Genomic DNA, 13,759 nt, shown 5'->3' on the forward strand with positions numbered 1-13,759 from the left:
GATATATATATATTTTTTTAAAATTCACCTCCCCAAAGCTGAGAAGGCCACTACTGATGAAGAGGCTACTTGTGGTTATATATATACATATATATATATATATATATATATATATATACACACACACACACACACACACACACACACACACACACACACACACACACACACACACACACACACACACACACACACACACACACATGTAATTTAAAATATCCACTGTGCACAGCACAATGTTCCAAGAGTTTCTTGTAATTTTTCAATGTTTTTTCCAAACTTAAAAATAAACTTAATCACTCAAATTAAAAAATCTGCCACAAACCAAGTTCTTTCCATTGTAAGTTTTTTTAAATATTTTGATGTAATATTTTTATGATTGAAAGGCTTTTAAAATTTACATAAAGTGATGCTGACATAAAAGATATAAATGCTCACAATAAAGAGCTTGAAAAGGAACTGCATCTGATGTAGAGACACCTGCTCAATAAAATGATGCTAAAGTTTGTGATGCAAAACTGTTTTTATTTCTTACAATCTTTTCTTTTTTCCTTCAAATATTTAATTATTTTAGAAGTTAGTTATTTAATTATTAAAATTATATTCTTTTTTTTTTTAACATAATTACAAATTTTTAACTAAAAAATATACAAATAGGAATACACCAGAGAGTATGTTAATTGGATAGAAATAGAAATTGCAAAATCTCTAAGTACATTTGAGCCGCAGTCTCAAGATGGTCTATATATTAGAAGGTCAAATTCTAGGTATTTTCTTAAAGTATAATATTTTAAATCCCATTTAATATTTTACTCTTCTTTTTTTCCAATAATTACATTCTGTTTCTTTATTTACTTTCTCAAAACTGTTTTTTAAAATTTCTTTAGTAACTTTTAAATTTTTAGTACTAAAAAGAAAAAAGATGTGTACATGTTGCCTCATTTATATGGAGAACTTGCAGTCAATGAATTTGGTGTTGATCTAATTATAAAACAGGTAAGTTTCTTTTAAATTATTATTCATATTATTATGTACAATGGGTGGTTACTAAAAACCCAGACATACTTTCTAGGGCAATTACTCCCATAGTTTTTAAGATAGAGATTAAATAAAAATATCATTAAATAGAGATTTTAGTTATTTATTTTAACTAAGTTTGTCTTCAACCAGTCTGTTCCTTCGGATTCTACCAACGCTATGATGAGTTGACCGAAAAAGGGAAAATACAAGGTTAAAGTCACTTTTTTTCAGACAAAGCTTTATTCTGGTTTGTAGTTGCTTCACATCTTTTGCTTGCTAGTTACCCTCATACACTTTGTCTTTCAAAATAGCTCAAAGTCTTTGATTGGGCGACACTCCAGTACGCCTGGCAGATCAACTTTTTTGACAAAATTGATGTTATGAGTCTCATAGCAGATGGTCACAGTTTTGGCATAATGAGAATAGGCCAGGTCTGGCCAAAATACATAATTACCATCAGCATGATGAGCATTGGTGAACGGCACTAATCTTCCCTTAATACAATCCATTTCGTAGATGGCTTTATTGACTGCAAGGCCGCTGGGGACAAAAAATGGCTAAGAAATATCCTTTGTCAGAAGGGGCCAGCCAGACAAGCAGCTTTGCGAAATTTAACGCTCGGTGGAGTCTTGTCTCTCTAGAGTAGTAGATGCTGTTTTCTTTATTGTTAAGTGCAACAGCATGAAGTAAGACTCATAATCAAGGATGACCAATTTTCCTTGAAATTGTGATGAAGACAATCAATGCCAGTCTTTATTCGCTCATTCTGGCTCTCTTGTTGATCAGGTATACCTTGTCTTCTATAAGTTTTGATGTATAAGTTTTGATATGTGAATGACTGCATCCAAATTTTTGACCAGCTGGTAATATAGTTTCATCAAACTCAGTCACTGTGGTCAAATACGGTTCTCAGATGCTTGATCACCTTGGGGGTCATGACTTTGGCCACACAACCACTTCCTTGCACTCTATTGTGTCCAAACGCATTTTCAGCATCTTTGATTATATCATAGGTGTTTGCCTTGCAATTTATTATTTAAATAGAACTTGTAAACCCGTTTTCTTATCTCTTCTTGCTTAGACATTATTAACTAAATTTTATCAATTATCTAAAAGCAAGTAAATTATTTTATAGAAAATTAAATAAGCTTTAAAGTGGATATAAGAATGAAAAAAAAAAAGTTTAGCCTGTGGCATTTAAAAGTCAGTTAGTCCAGATTTTTAGTAACAACCCGTTATAAGTTTGTTTGCAAAAAGGTTATTAACTTGTTGACTTCATGTTGTTAACTTGTTAACTTCAGGTTGTTAGCTGTTGACTTCAGGTTGTTAACTTGTTGACTTAAACCACCATTCAAGTCAAAGTTTATTTAAAAAAAGATTAAAAAAAAAAAGAGGAGAAATCTGTCTAAGTTTTTTTTTTATATATTTTTTAGGCTACAATATAGTCAACGAGGCTACTTATTTTAATTTTTTGTTACTATCTATTGATATCTTTGAAATAAAATAAATAAAAGAAAAAAAAGTTTAGAAAGAGTAAGAAAAAATTATTGAAACTACTGAAAAACACTTTTTTTTTTAATTTTATAAAATAAATTCATATACTAATACATAAAGAATCATTAAGCATTTTTATTTTGAATATTTAAGTGTTATTAGGTCACATGGTGAGGTTGTGGTGTGGTGTGGTACTTAAAAACAAAATATAAAAATGCTAAGTTTATAAATCTATTATAAATTCTTTCAGTTATTTGTATAGATATTTTTTTAATCTAAGATATATTTATATTGTTATATTTATAAGATATATTTATATTATTACTAAGATAAACTTTATTATTATTTTTTTTTTAATTATTTTGTGACATTTTTTTAAAATCAAAATAACAATATAGTTGTAAGACACTAGTTTGTAAAAGTTTTCATTATAAAATTAATAATAATATTTATTTTAAAGTTTTTTCAAATTCAAAAATCAAGTATAAATTGTTTAGACTGGTTGATAGGAGCTTCCCAAATATTTTATCAAATCATAAACTTTGTTCTTTTTTAAAAAATTGTTTTTCTTTTGATAGAACTTGTTAACGGATGCTGTCAATGTTGTTGTGCAGGCTTTAACCGATACACTCTCAAATGTCATTCAGTTAAAAGCGGCACTCTGGTCAATTGTAAGCTCTCTAATTGTTTCTTACCAATATCTATTACGTAATCTTATAAATAAAATTTTTTTAGTATTGATTTTGTTCAGCTAATTATATTTTCCTAAAGTTTTTTTGTATATATATGTGTGTGTGTATTTTTTATTAACTTGTGTGTTTACATAGTTAAAACTTGAAAAAACAAAGAATTTATTTAAATAATAGAAATATTATTTGTATGACTCACTACCTAGTAAGTACCAATGTTTTGCACACCATGTCAGAGGTGTCATAGTGTTCACTTGGTATGACATGCTATGACAGTATTTGTTATAATAACCTTTAAAAGCAATACTAATTTAAAATAAATGAATCAGTTAGTTAATGTAGTTCTATAACTATTTATTAACTCGTTCACTATGCAAGCCGCTGACAGCGGCTTTTGATTTTTTTAAATTTTGACCGCAAGCCGCTGGTAGCGGGTTTTGAGTATGCTTCACAATTTATCTTGTTTTGTACATAAATTTTCATTCTAGACACATATAATTTATTTTTTCCTAAAGTTTAATTAATTCTCTACCTAATCAAGTACAAATAAGAGCCATAATGTATAACTATAATAAGTTATCACTTGACAAAGTTAAAAAAACTTGAGTAATCCTTGATAAAAAAATTTCTTTAAATTTAGTTCTAAAATAAAGCAGCATTAACACGTTGTAAAATTTAACTTGTAGAAATGTATGAGTAATTAGCTAAGTAAATACAAAGGTCTTTTGAAGAAAAACGTTCTTTTTATACATTAAATGAGTTTTGTTTTGGACTTAATGTTTCAGTTACTATTATAAAAACAATGATTTTAAGTACTTTGCATTTTTTATTGCTCAATGATGTGTGTTAAAAATTTATTTAATTGAAAAGTTCATTTGTTCAGCTTTCTATAGATATATAGTTTGTTATGCTTTTAAAGAGAAACACTATTTGAATTTGAATTAGTTGTCAATGGTATTCTATTCAAATTTTATTCAAAAAAATGTGCAGTCACAGCGAAAAGATTTTTGTTAAAACGGTGGTAGCGAAAGAGTTAAACAATTAATATTGTGGTTCAGTATCAGTATTAGGAAAATTTATCAAATTTAATCCAGGACAAGAAAGCCAGGACATTCCTAGAAAAAAGAAAACTTGGTTCAAATAGAAACATAAAAAAAAATAGTTAAAAACAGTTTTTGTTAAATTTTTATTTTGGTAACTTCATCATTTGAAGAGTGTTTGTGATAGATGTGTTCTGATAGTGCACTTTATCATTTGAGGGGTGTTTATGATAGATGTATTCTGATAGTGCACTTAGTTATCTGAAGAGATACGTAACTCAAATATTCACTTTTTTGTTTTGGTGTCTCAAACATTTAAAGTAATATTTGAGTTATCATTTATAGATCATTAGCAAACCTTGTAATATAGTTTCTAACAGTTTTTCTAAAAAATCAAACTTTGACAGTCTATCATTTTTTACCTCTACTATGATAGTTAACATATCTCTTCTTTGTCCCTGTATGGAATACTGTTTTTATATTTGGGCTGGTTCTTCTGATTCTGGTTCTTTTGTTCTTTTTTTTTCTTTTAGAAAAGGTCCAAAAATGCATCGTCAATGTAGTTGGACCTGCTTTATCAGTCAAGCTTAAGCCTCTTCTTTGATTGTTGTAAGGTTGCATCTATTTCCCTTTTCTATAAATACTACCATGGTCCCTGCTGAAAGGAGCTATCATCTCAAGTTCCAACAACCTAAACTTATTCTCCCTTGACTCCTCATTCAGCAAAGTAGCATCCTTTTACTGTATCTGTCCGTGCATACTTTATTTGTCTAGTTTTTTTCCGCGTACTTCAACCCTTTGGAACTCTCTGCCATCTTCTTGTTTTTCTGACTCGTGCAACTTTTTTTATTTTTCAAATCTTCTGTCAACAATTTTCTTGCTTTTTAACTCTATTCTTTGTTTTCTAGTAACTTTCAATATAATAGTTGCTTGCCACCTTGCACTCCCAATTTAATAGGTTGCTTGCAGCCATGTTCGGAGTGAATTAGAATTTGAAAAAAAAAAGTTACCATGTTATTTACATAATGTATATTGTTTTATTTTTGAAAATGAATAAAATTATAGAAAATTGAAGAAATTTTGTCAATTTTATAGTTCTTAATTCTTTTGAACTTATAAAATAATCTTTGGTTTATATACTTTTAAGTTTTAAAATTATTTAACATTAATTGAAGATTCTAATATGGACCAAAAGCAGATAGGCGATATTTTTTATTTTTGCTTGATGAAAATAAATATTTTCAATCAATAGAAGAAAATGATGAAATTTAACTAAAATTTGATAAAAACTATTTTAATTCATTACAATTTTTTAATATTACCTCAACTAAAGTTACTAATATGATACATTTTTTTAACCCAAGAAAATTGGTTGGACCAGATGGGGCTCATCCTTTTGTGTTAAAACCATGTGTAAATACTTTTTCTAATCCATTAAATTTATTATTTAACAAGTCAATCCATAAAGGGGTAATATCTTTCGACTAATATATCTAATTCATTGAAGGCAGCAAACATTTAAATAAAGTTTAAAATTTCAGGCCAGTTTTCCTGATTTTTTTTCTTTGTCAAACTTTAGAACATATCTGACCAACTTACACATTATTTTAAGGTTAACAATTTTTAAAAAAGTTTTATTACTCATAATTATAACTCTAATCTTAATATATTTTAATTATGTTTTTTGTGTTATACAGTTCTTGTAGTTTACTTTCTATAATCCTATGATCCTTTATTTATTTCCAAGATATAAAGATATTTTTTATTTAAATTGTATATTGTGTATTTTTATTGTTAAAATTATTTCAAGAATATTGTTGATTTTATTTTGTAGGGACATATTTCTTCACGATGGTCTGGAATGAATCTCATTTTGAAATATCAGCGTTCATCATCAATAGGATCATATGAAGCAAACGAAAATCTGGTAGATTTAAAGAACGAAGACAACCATATGAAAAATGAAAGGCATGAAGATGATCAAATAGATATTGTTGAGTTAGTTGTTAATATGGCTCAAAACAGCCCTGTTCTCACAGTTAGAGGGTGAGTCTATTTTTAAATAAATATTACTTTTAATATCTTAACATTCTTCAGACTAAAAAACATCAATATTCTAAATGTTCTAAATGATTAAAGTTGATCATATAGTTGTTCTAAAAGATCAAAAGTGTTTTTTTGTATTTAAAAGTTGTGTTTTATGCTAACAAAATGTTTTTTCCATCATTTTTTGTTTTGTGTTCACAAGATTAGTAGTGGCTGGATAGCTCAGTTGGGTAATATAAAATAAAATGAATATTGGTTTAAAAATTTTTTGTTTTCTTTACAAGATTAGTATTGTTTTAGAGTGTTTTTTTTTTGTGTGTTCACAAGATTGATATTGTTTTAAATTTATACTTTGATTTTGTTTTTTGTGTTAATAGGCTGTGTGTTGTTTTAGAACATGCTTTTTTGTATTGGGATTGATGGCTAGCACTAACCTTGGTGCTGGTAAGCTTGAAGATTTGGGATGGAGCAGTGTTCGACATCAAGGCACTGATATTTGGCCAGTTATTGAGCCTGAGTACACTTACATAATGGAACAAGAATTTTTTGATGATGATAAGGTATTTTTTTATAAAATGAATTTTTTGATGCATTTTTATCTTAATAGATTTAAACGCAAGTTATATGATAATAATTGTTTATAATAAGTGCAAATTGTGTTTACCATTAACTTTTTATGATTTTATTAAATATTATTATATTTACATTAGCTTTAGAATTACATCCTTTATAATAACTAAAGTTATGAGTCACATCTTTCATTAAAATTGCTATAATTAAGTTATTTACTATAATTAAGTTATTATTATTATTTTTATTATTATTATTTACTTATATAATATAATTTAAATAATATAATATTATTTACTTATATAATATAATAATTATTATTATTATTATTTTTATTTTATTATTATTATTATTTATTATTTTTATTATTATTATTATTATATTTATTATTATTATTATTATTTTTATTATTATTATTATTTATTTTTATTATAACTATTATTATTATTATTATTTAAGTTAGCTATAACTAAGTTATTATTATTATTTTTATTATTATTATTATTATTTACTTTCTATGAAAAAGTCAAAATGTGATTTTTTTAATTTTTTATTCTAATTCAGTCTCAACATGGCTGCAAGCAACCATTAATATGATGCGAGTTACTAAAAAACAATGAATAGAGTTAAAGAGCAGGGAAACGGTTAAAAGAAGACTTTAAGTTTAAAAGAAGACTTTAGGTTAAAAAAATTGTAGATTGTATGGTTCAGAAAAACATAAAGATGGGAGAGAATTTCAAAGGGTTGAAGTGCTGAGAGAAAAACTAGACAAATAAAAGTTTTAAGAGCATGCAGGGACAGATACAGTAAAAGGATGTGACTTTGCTGAATGACAAGTCAAGGAAAAAAGAGTTTAGTTATTAATGATAGTATTTGTAGAAAAGAGGAAGAGATGCAACCTTATGATAATGGGAGAGAGTCTCAAGCTTGGCTAATAAAGCAGGTCCAACAATGTTAACAATGCATTCTTAGACCTTTTCTAAAAGAGAAAGAGCATCATTAGAAGAACCAGTCCAAATATGGCAACAGTATTCCATACAGGTAAAGAATGGAATCAGGAGTAAGATAATATTGAGCAGGATAAAGAAAAGCAACCTTAGCAGATGCTAACTTTGCAATTGATTGTATGTTTCCATGAAAGGTCAGTGATAAATGCTAATCCAAGAAGACTTAAAGAAGAGGACTCAGTGAGAGGCCATTCATTAATATAGCAATGTTGACAGTATTTTGATCAGTTTTTTGCTGTAAATAATTGAGTTTTGTTGGAGTTAAAATTTACAAGCCACTGCAAGCCCCAATCTGTTACAGAAGTGAGATCAGAATCAAGAATCACTGCCTGTTCTGTGATTGAAAAAAGCAGACTTTTTGTCAAGACAGGCGTATAAAGTTAAGTCGTCAGCAAATAGAACCACTTTAGATGTAAGGTTGTCAGGAAAATTATTAATGTAGGTAAGAAACAAAGCAGGATAGGTATAATTAAAATAAAATATGAAATAAAACCAAGAATAGAACCTTAAGGTGCCCCAGAAGTTACTTGAAGTGAAGTAGAGTGTGACCTTCGAGGATGACTTTAATAAAGCAGGTAATAATGGATTACATATTACCAGTAGCAAGGAGATCGTGATGATCTTGAACCTGACCTGACTTGGAGTAGTTTAAAGAAGAGTTACTTTCTGTAAGCAGTACTTTAAAAAATTGATGGGGATGTTTTGAAAAAGCATTAGGAAAAACATTATATCTAACAGAATACTAGAGGTTGAAATAAGCATAAGTTTTATAGTTGGAGTTACTAGTTGGTAAATGAGCTGAGTTGGTAACTCAGGTAACTTAGGTCAGGTCAGGTTATCTTGCTACTGGTAACATGTAACTCAGTACAACCTGTTTCATGTCCTGCTGCCTAGTAGGAAACACTTTTCTAAGCAAAGGCTAGGAGATGACAACTCTGTTTTAACAAACCTCCTGCCTTGGGGCTCTCAATTGAGTTAAGGCTAGAGATTGTGTCATGATAAAAATACTTGTGTTGGGCAGATGTTAAATGCATCTGGCTACTGTCTTGTAGAAGGCCTTCTTGGCAAATACTTAAAGGGTAAACAGATTTTATCTGTTGACCAGCTTCATACCCCATTTTCATCTATTAGACTGGCGTAGATGTATTTATAATACATTGTTTCCAGATTTTGAATGCTGGATCTTCCTGGCTTATTGCATGTGTTTTGCCTGTGTCTCTGTTTTTATGATTAAGCAACTCATTCTATTATCTCCTATTGAGGGTATTGCTCTAAAACTCAGTTTTATTTTTCTGAGGCTGGCTGGTAGTCAGGTTTCCTAAACTCTGTGGTAGCTCTCAGAGAAGCTGATTTCATCAACATCTGTAAAATATCAGAATACTAACAGTGCCATGTTGCGCATGGATGGCGTCCTTGTTTTGGTGTGCATTGTCGAGGGCACATTTAAAGCCCTTTGTTGCAGTTAATCCTTTTTTACCAGTTAAATACTTCTTTACCAATTGTTGTATAAAAGTTGTCCTTGATGGACAGCACTCTTCTTCATATCCTATAACTTCAGGAGTTCCTCAAGGTTCTATCCTTGGCCCTTTACTTTTTTTAATTTACATTAACAGTCTCCCAAAAATTCTCATATCTAAAGTGGCATTGTTTGCTGATGATACTACCATTTTGTCTTAATAAGCCAACACTCTCTGATTGCTTGGAGGGGGCATATGAGCCTAATAAGGATCTCATTTCTGCTACAACATAGGGCTCTTAGTGGCTGTCGAACTTTAACTCAGATAATCAATCTAGATTTTTTTATGTTTATGAACTGTAATGTACCCGATGAGTCATCTACCTTTTGTCTTCTAGGATTAACTCTTACTTTAAATCTTTCTTGGAAACCATATATCAAATCCATTGCAAAATAAGCATCTGCTAAGATTGCGTCTCTTTATTGTGCTCGCCACTTTCTTACTGAGGATTCTATTCTTTATCTCTATAAATCTCAAATCTGTCTTTGTATCAGGGTTGCCACTCAACCTGGAAAACCTGGAAATAGCATGAATCCCAAGGAAAACCTGGAAAACTCAGGGATTTTTTATAATTTTCATAAAATTTAGGTAAAACTCAGGGAAAATAATTTTTTTTTTGAATTTTTGTACAATTTTTTTTTGTTGAAATTTTGCTCATACATATAATAATAAGTTTGCAAGATGTGGGTGTTGTTTTAAGTTTTAAGTTTTAGTTTGTCAAATATAAAGATTGTGTTTAAGTAAGGAAAATAATAATCTCGTTGATGAACCCGAAAGAATATAGAAAAGTCAGGATAAAAACTCAGGGAATTTAAAAAGTTCAACTCAAGGGAAAACATTCTTTACTCAGGGAATACTCAGTAAAAAACTTTAAAAATTATAGTGGCAACCCTGTTGTATGGAATACTGTTGCCATATCTGGAGCAGATCTTCGAATGATGCCTTTTCTTTTTTAGACCAGGTGCAAAGACGCATTGTAAACATTGTTGGACCTGCTCTTGCAGTTAATCATCAACCATTATCACATTGTCGTAATGTTGCTTTTCTTTCTCTTTTCTATAAATACTACAATGGGCGCTGCTCTAAAGATTTAAATTCTCGTGTTACTTGTCATTTAATCGAGTGACTGTTCCTAAGTGCTCCAAAAGTTCTTATTTGTCTAGTTTTTTTCCTTGAACATCATTTTTTTGGATTTTGCTCCCTTCAACTCGTTTAAAAAACAATCTAGCTATATTACACTATTGGCATGGCAGATAATAATATTATTGATGACAGGAAGTATATTTCTTCCAGTCTTTGCTTAAAAAGCAAATTTTACAAGGCAGCAGGGCATGGAACAGGTTGCATGGAACAGATTATTTTATTTTTGAAAAAATCAAGTGTTGGATAGCAAATTTTTATTCACTAATTTTTCGTTCAGTAATATATACTAGGCACCTGCAATAAAAATATTTACCTAGTATTGATTATTTATGGCCAGTATAAGAAACTTAAAAATGTAATGAAATGTTTTCAGAGTCAGTTTAATCATTGAAAAAAGTAAAAAACTTTAAAAAGTAAAAATCTTTGTATTTCAGTCATCTCTAAAACTTTTTGGAATATAATAGAGAATATAAGTTATGTAGTTGTCGATAATCAAACTAGCTAGCTAGTTTCTTATAGAGAATGTTAGTTAAGTAGTTGTAAACAATTAAACTATCTTGTTTCTTATGGAGAATATAAGCTATGTAGTTGTAAATAATCAAATAAGCTAGCTAGAGTCTTACGGGGAATATAATTTATGTAGTTGTAAACATTTAATATTCAATTGCAAATTTTCAAAATTTCTGTAAACAAATAAACTTCAAATAGAAAGTAAATTATTTTACCAACAGTATAAATTTAAACCAATATAAAAAGAGTTGTTATCATTTTTTTTTAATAAATACTACCAACTAAAACTACAATTTAATTTAACTTTATTATTCAATTTTTGATTTTTTTTTCTCAGGAAAAAGAAATCAACTGTGAAGAAGCTGATGTTCATGAAGAATCAGAAACAGCTTTGACAAGTTCTGTATATATGGGAGAAGAGGTTATAAATGATGACTGCTTTGGAGCAATTGAAATTACTTATGAAAAATTCGGCAAAAATAAAAAAAAAAACAAAGGGTACAATGAAACTGATGTAGAAGAGAAGAAAAAGAAAAAAAAAGGAGAAAATAAGAAGGGAGGAGATGTTAAGATGTTTGCTCGCCATTACGATTTATCCGAAAACAATGAACTTCAAGAAAAACATTACAGTAATACAGTAGATACATTAAGCACAATTAATCTTTCTTCTGGTCTACCAATTGAAACGTTCACAAATGCTGATAAAGTATCAAATCCTTCTTCTAATAAGCCAGTTTTTAGTTCATTTGGGATTTATCTAGGTATTTTTTTTATCTTACAGTATAAACTATTTATTTTAGCTTTTTGTATTGTTCTATGTATTAAATAATTTTTTTGTGCAAGCTGTTATAAAATCATTTATTTGTGTATTTAACTATAAGTCATGCAAGCATGACTAATAATTTATAATAGTATATTATAAAAACTACGAAATTTATTAAGTTTTTAAAAACAACCATCAGTAATAATGTAAGAAAGTGTGTTGTAGTCTTGAAAAACAATATGCTATATTGTAAAAATATGCTGTTGTATTGAATTTTTATAAAAGACATGTTGTTATTTAAGTAATTATTTGAAACCAAAAAATAACAAATAGCAGTTTTAAAAAGCAAAAAAAAAAAAGATATTACAAGCAATGTTAATATGTTGATAAATAGTGTCAATATGTCAGAAATATCGTACACCCAGATCAAGAGTGCCACAAGTCAAAAAGTGTAAAACTGAGAAAATCAGGGTTGAAGTTTTAAGTTTTTAATATTTCTTCCAACTAAAAGTGCCATTTGTATCTGTCATTTTGTAAACATTCGTTTTAGACTTGTGATATTTTGTCACCATGTACAACACATAACATACTATCAAATGACATTCATAACTCAAAATCCATATTTTTTGACTTGTGGCACCCTTGATCTTGGTGTACGATATATACTAGCTATCCGGATCAGTAATACAGATCATGGTAAGTCTGTACCACAACTACTACTTATACTTTATTATCTTTTTTTTTTTTGCCAAATTTTCCTCAATTTTGTATAGGTTAAGACTAAAAAGATTAGAAAACATCTTAAAAGTATATATTTAAAGGGTATATCTCAAAAGTACATATTTAAAGAATATATCTCAAAAGTATATATTTAAACTTGAAATTATGGAAACCTTTTTGGTAATCTGTAAAAACAAAAAGTTGAAAGAAATACCCTTTAAATATATTTGATTTTGAAATTTATTTGCAATATACAGCAGTCGGCCATCACATTAAGACCAGCTGTAATTTTTTGTAAATATTGTGTAAAATGAATTTTTAGGCAAAAAGAAAAATAATGATGCAATTTAAAGCTTGTTCTTTTATTTATAACAAAGTTCTACTCAATAAAAAATAAACCAATAAAATTTAACATTTGAATATTTTTTGGTTATTACAATAAATTATATAAAATATATATAAAGTAATAATATTTTGTAAAACCACCTTTATTTGAAATAACTGCTTCGATGCGTCATTGCATGCTTGCAACTGATTTTTTTATAGTTTCTGTTAACTCTGGGTTATTTTGTCAGATAGTCCTTATAATCACTTCCATAAGATCTTGCTTGTTAGTAAGAATTTTTTTTCCAATTTCTGGGTTTACTATTTCCCAAATGGGGTTAAGATCAGATGAGTTGCCTTTGTAACCAACCACTTTGTAGAGATGTCTTGCTCCTTGCCAAAAATGACAGACCAGATTATTACTGAAGCTGGATGCTTGACTGTTTCGACAATGCAGTCAGGATGAAACTTTTCGTTTGTTCTATGATAAAAAAAATCTGTTTTGTCCATCATTACTTGAAAGGTTGACTTATCTGAGAAGCAGATCTAAAATAATGCTTATTTAAATTATAATATTTTAAAATAATTTATGAATATGAATGTAAAAAAAAACACTTTTTTCCAATTCTCACCGGACCAGTGACAATAGTTTCGAGCCCACTTCAGTTCTTTTTTTCATGAGTGAAGTTAGTTTTGATTTTTTGGCTGGACTATAATACGTCAATCCCTCTTCTTTCAGCCTTCTGCGAATCGTCCAGTCTGACACAACAATACCAGCTTCGTGGGTAAGCTTAGTCAATATGTTTTGTGGCTTTTTTCTGTTTTCCAGGCAGATATTTCTAATTATACGATCCGCTCTTGGTGTCATCTTGTGTTTAGAAGGTGGTCTCCTTGGACCAAACTCTTCCCCTGTATC

At 28.8% G+C, this 13,759-nt stretch overlaps 1 protein-coding gene across 1 annotated transcript in view; it reads left to right on the forward strand.

Moving 5' to 3' along the window:
• Positions 1-13,759, forward strand: part of LOC101234483 (rapamycin-insensitive companion of mTOR) — a 123,802-nt gene that overhangs the window by 83,397 nt on the left and 26,646 nt on the right. Inside the window, exons 29-34 of the mRNA XM_065792697.1 lie at positions 658-767; positions 906-996; positions 3,093-3,185; positions 6,078-6,289; positions 6,684-6,849; positions 11,374-11,797. Of these exons, the coding sequence (XP_065648769.1) occupies positions 658-767; positions 906-996; positions 3,093-3,185; positions 6,078-6,289; positions 6,684-6,849; positions 11,374-11,797 (1,096 nt within the window). The remainder of the gene's footprint in view (positions 1-657; positions 768-905; positions 997-3,092; positions 3,186-6,077; positions 6,290-6,683; positions 6,850-11,373; positions 11,798-13,759) is intronic.

The sequence above is a fragment of the Hydra vulgaris genome, chromosome 03, assembly GCF_038396675.1.
Source record: "Hydra vulgaris chromosome 03, alternate assembly HydraT2T_AEP".
Taxonomy (NCBI): Eukaryota; Metazoa; Cnidaria; class Hydrozoa; order Anthoathecata; family Hydridae; genus Hydra; species Hydra vulgaris.